Source organism: Echinops telfairi, unplaced genomic scaffold (genome assembly GCF_000313985.2).
Source record: "Echinops telfairi isolate 266 unplaced genomic scaffold, ASM31398v2 ScPeMD7_6;HRSCAF=24_0, whole genome shotgun sequence".
Lineage (NCBI taxonomy): Eukaryota > Metazoa > Chordata > Mammalia > Afrosoricida > Tenrecidae > Echinops > Echinops telfairi.
Window position 1 is genome coordinate 21160052 of NW_022103902.1, and position 5517 is coordinate 21165568.

At 46.0% G+C, this 5517-nt stretch overlaps 1 protein-coding gene across 1 annotated transcript in view; it reads right to left on the reverse strand.

The window, feature by feature from the left end:
- Nucleotides 1–2284: 2284 nt before the first annotated feature.
- The window catches only part of B4GALT4 (beta-1,4-galactosyltransferase 4), a 41826-nt gene continuing 38593 nt past the window's right edge, over nt 2285–5517 (reverse strand). The window contains exon 7 of the mRNA XM_004706493.2: nt 2285–3214. Coding sequence (XP_004706550.1) covers nt 3082–3214 — 133 coding nt within the window. The 3' untranslated portion in view covers nt 2285–3081. The remainder of the gene's footprint in view (nt 3215–5517) is intronic.

Below are 5517 nucleotides of genomic sequence, written 5' to 3' on the forward strand. Positions count from 1 at the left end.
TATGTAGGGCAGGAAAGATGGCGGCAACTAGCAAGCAGGCAGCAGCGGGCCTCTGGCCCCCATCACTGGGCTTAGACTGCCTGTGCAGTATGGGGGAAGCCAGCCCCCCACAACTCTTCGTGGATTCGGTAGGTGCAATTGTACAGGTAAGACACATAAAGATTATAGTAAAGTCATAGAGAAATAGGACACATTTCATGGTAGCACGCTCACTTCGTTGGCCATGAGCTCAACAGCCAGGTCCGCACACAGCGCAGTGTGGGCAAAGAGGGCAGGAGAGAGAGAGATGTATTACTAACCAAGACATATATATCTTTTAAGAGCATGCAAGCCCCTGATTACAGGTAAAGACCCATGTCACAGGAAGGGTTGTACTATAGGTAATACAGTAATTACAGGGGGACAATCTAGGGGTATGCACTCAATAGGAAGGGGAGGGATTGGGAGTACACGTGACAAGATGGGCAGATCCTAGATTCAGGATGGCAGCCTGACTTTGGATGCCACTGAGCAGGTTTGACCACGTCTCTGGCTCACCATGGAAACAATTACTATTCTTATCAGTAGGGTGTGAGCCCCACCTACAGTGGGCCTGAAAGTAGTGTGATGGCTGAATGCCTTCAGGGAAAATATCTCTAAGCATCTGACCTCCCACCATGTGCTGCTGGCAAATAGCCTCTAATGTTTGGCATATCTTTGGGGGAGACAAAGCTGGGGAAAAGTCTTTTTATATCCCACAGTGAAGGTAAACTGGTCTGTGGCTTGAAAGTCTTATAAAAATATCATTTACCACAGGAAGTGTCGTAAGGAGCCATTTATACAATGTGTTCATTATCTTGGTTGATGATAATCCCAAGAAAAGTTCACAGTTCAGCCTAGATTTTTAAAAGGCAGATGTCTTGTCAATAGCCAAAATTACAGGGAGCTTCTACACAGTTTGTTTCCAGGGATTATGGAAACAACTAGTCAAATATAGATCCTCAAACTCCTGACACACACCATCTCCTTCCTTGGCCCTCCCCATCCATGACCAGAGACCTGCTGGCAGAGAACCTGGTGGCACAGGCTGGAAGCCCCCGGGTGGCATAGTTAAGCACTCAGTTGCTAATGAAAAGGTTGGTGGTTCAAGTGCCCCCAGAGGCATCTTAGAAGCAAAGCTTGGCAATTTACTTGCCAAAACCAGCTGCTGAAAACCATGGGGTGACCACGTGTGGCGGTCAGCTTGATGGCAACTGGCTACAGGGCTACTGTGGGCTACTGGCAACGGTGGCCGTTCACACGGCGTGAGTTTCTAATCAAGGAAACTGAGACAGAATGCTAGAGAATGGTTCTTCAAAAGTGAACCGAGAAAGGAAGGGAAGAGACCTGTTAGCAAATTCCCTTCCGAAGGGCTGGTGGGAAAACATGAGCGCCAGGACTACTTCTTTGCTAAATGGGGAAAGAAAAAAAAAGGCAGAGTTTTTACTTGTCCCTCCTGAGTTAAAGGAAAACCAGGCCAGCCTTAGGTCAGCTTATCCTACATAGAAAATATATTTGCCCTTCAAATTCTCCTTCCTTTGCCCTACGTAGCTCACACTTGGTGCAGACGTTCTTGGAAACCTCACCCTCTCCGACTCCCTCTCTGTTTGGGAAGAATAAGATCGCACTGACATTTAACAGGGAGGGGCCCATCATCATGCTGGGTTGAGAGACTCTGGGACAGAGGTACAGAAGACTTGCTTGGGAAAATCCCCGTGTCGTAGTGTGCCCATTTTCCTATACAGATAAAATCATCTGCTCTGTTCTGACACAGTAGCTATCGTCCATCACCTGGTTTTGATTTTTTTTCTCCCCTCTACCTCCTCAGGAAGCTCAAATGAGTCCTACTGACTCCTCTGCCATCCCCCCCACCCCCAAGTCATGTCCATGTCAGTGTCATGGCTCCATCTTCTTCCCAAAAGTTTGATTCTCTGCCCTGGGTCTCTAAAGGGTCCAGTACCACTCCTTCTTGGTCTTAGAACCAACCAGATCTGTCCAAGATGCTGGCCCTGCCTCACCCATTATTAATAAAGAGAGAGGGGTTGGCACAAGAGAACAAATAAGCAAACACATTGAGGTCCAGAGGACCAGACAGGGAGGCTCTGAGCACAGGTGGAGGGGACACCTCGGGCTGTGGAGATGAAGAGCACTAATGAGAGAAGGCGTAGACACGTTACTGTTGGTTTTCAAGCTGTTGAGATTTACGGATAACTAAAACAGACACATCTGTGGCCCTCCAGCCATGGTAAAGAAACAAACCAGCACATTAAAGGCTGTTTCATCTTTTACTACAGAGGTACTGGAGGTGTATTAGTTAATTTGTTGCTTGTAAAGTGCTACTACTCCATGGCCTATGATACAAAATCATTTTATAAAAATGCTTAAAAAAACTAGATGATGTGTTCTCTGCTGGGTTTTCACTGGAAGGCGGATCAGCGAGGGTGACCCCACTGCAGTTAGGGAGGGTCACACAACCAGCACAACTGTAGCCGCCTCTCCCTCGGATACACTGTCCTCCTGCCACTTCGTCATTGCCAAGTTCACTGCAGCTCGAGGCCCCACCTCTCCTTTCGTCTTCTGTGGTCTTCTTCTCACCCAGGACCTCGGGACGGCCATGCAGGACCCAGGAGTACCTAAAATAGATCTTTGTACCTTTCCATCTTGCACAAGAAGATTCGAGTTTCTCTGGGGCACGCAGCCCCATTTCCTATCCTAAGACCTGTTGTCCCACGCGTCACTTAAAAAGCAACCACGTCTCTTCCACCAGAGTGCTCAAGGAACGTTCATGATAGCCCTTGAGTCGTCCTTCTATATTTAGCTCTTCAAGTGTCTCCATTACGATATAGAAACTTCATGATCAGAACAACTAAGAAAGGTGCCTTGTTACAATGATTTCACATTCTGGATCACCAAGAGCTCTACTAGGAAAATGCCCAAAGGAGAAAGGCCGCCCAGCAATTCGCTGCGACACGTTCTAAAAGGGGGGATCTTGGGGAAGTCGGTAGGTCAAAATTATTGCGATCAAGTGTCCAGTTCTTCGGAGCATCATCCATAGATCCTGGGTCACGGATCAGTCCAGAAGTCCACTGTGATGTTGACATACAAAGGGTAGTGCTCCAGAGATAGTAATTTATAAGAACAGCTAGTCAACCCATCTGTTTTCCAAACGCGTGACACCTGATGTAAGAGCTTCATCCTACAGAGAAAAAGAACCGATGAGAATGATAAGACAAGGACGAAACAGTTATTTCGATTGCCTTGTTGACTGGCGCAAACATTTGGCAGATTTGTTCTCATAAAGCATTGTACCCTGTTGGGGTTCCCAGTGCCACGCTGCTTGTCCCCATGGAAAACAGAGACCCATAACAGCCAGGTGTTCACTCCAAGATTTATTGTGTCAGACCTCCAGCAAGAACCTGGGGACCACTGCTGAGGATTTACTGTACTCCGTGAGCTCGCAGGCCAAGCGACGTGTGCCACCTACTGCTAACACCCAAGGCCCTGGGATAAGCTTCAAGGGATCTCCAACACACCCAAAGTTGTTGGGCAAACCGTGAGTCTTTGGTGAAGACCAGTACATACCTCTCATAAGAACCTCCAAAAAGTTAAGAATGTGTAAGAATGAGGGTGGACCTTACGGTCTAACAGAGTCTGGGGAAAGGCCATCCAATGGGCAAATTTGATGAAAAGAGAAAAAGACACTGGGCACAGTGGATGTCCGGGGCACAGGCATGCAGAAGACCCAGGTACGTGTGTGGAAAACTGAATCAGTCGGCATGGCTAGAGTCGCCTTGGCATCTAGGAAGCCGCTGGCAGTGAACTGACCAGGTGTCTGAAAGCTTAACGGTGAAAACAAAGAATTTTGGTTACACATTCCCTGTAACAATGTGAGTAGAGATCAGAAGCATACTGTTGAGGTAAATGAAGTCAGAGACGAATAAATACAGAATAAGCTCATTTATATATAATTAGCAATTATGCTTAACTAAACGAACACGCATTTGTTTTCGGTGGCAAACTTATAGGAAAATATGAAAAGCAGGGAAATAATTCTTATAAAATGTCAAGAAAATGCTGCCTCCGAGAGGGTTGGGAGAGACATGGGATTAGAAAGAGAGGGACACACAGGTAATGGACACAAATTAGATGGGAGAGACCACCAGTATTCATGGTATCATATTTCCCAGATATTTTATAAATATTATGTTGTATTTATTCTATAATTAATTTCTTAGAATCTTAAAGTGTACCAATGAACAAAAACTAGAAAAACCCATAAAAAAAACTGTAACTCTAAACACGAGGGGCAGAGACACAAAACCCATCTGTAGATAATGGGGCATCCCCTCACAGAAGGGTCACAAGGAAGGGATGAGTCAACCAGGGCTCAGTATAGCACCAATGAAACACACAATATTCCTCTGGTTCCTTGAGGCTTCCTCACCACCACCACCACGACCCCCATTCTCATGACCCCAGTCCTGCCTTTCACTGCAGGCTAGACCAGAGCGTGTACACGGGTACAGATAAGAACTCACGACACATGGAATCAGGAACCGGAATGGGACTAGTGATATCAGGAGGGTAGAGAGAAGGTGGAGAGCAGAGGGGATGAAGGGGGAACCAATAGCAATGATTGACACATAACTACACACACACACACACACACACACACATACCCACATGCATGGGGACAAACAACAGAAACTTTGGGGGAAGGGAGACAGCAGTCAGTGTTAAGACTTGAAAATAACAATTTATAATTTCTCAAGGGGTCGCAAGAGGGGAAGGGAGGAAAAAAAAGAAGAGCTGATACCAAGGGCTCAAATAGAAGTAAATGTTTAGAAAATCATGATGGCAACATATATTCAAATATGTTTGATAAAATTGATGTATGGATTGTTATATGAGCTATAAGAGCCACCAATAAAATGATCATTTAATAAAAATTTTTTAAAACTGTAACTCTATGAGAGTAATAGGTCTGATGTGGTGGGAAGCTCTTTAATAGCTTGAGGAGAAGAAGAGAAAAATCAGATCCATGACAGGCACATTGCTCAGGCAGAGCCCCAGAAAGCATTGGTGTCTAGCACTCCTTGGGGAAAGGGCTAATTGCTAGGGCAGAAGGTGAGCCGGGAACATTCTGTTGCACCCGAGGACAGGGAAGGAAGCCCTCAGCGACAACTGTGGTCGTGTCCAAAGGACTCAGGAGCCAACATGAAGATGCCAATGGTCGAGACGACACCATGAACAGCATCAAAAATAAGGTGGGTGGGAGGCGGGGGAGCCTAGAGATGAAAAAGAAGTGAGGGAGAAGCCATCCAAAGTGGACCTTGGTTAGATCTTGAGCCTAACCATCCTAAGTGTAAAAAGATAAATACAGAAAAAGCATGGGATACAGTCAGGGAAATCCGGACACTGGCTGGATCTCCGATATTATGTTAGGTAGGATGATGATTTACAGTTACGTTCTGAAGACTTCTTCTATTTCAGAAATAT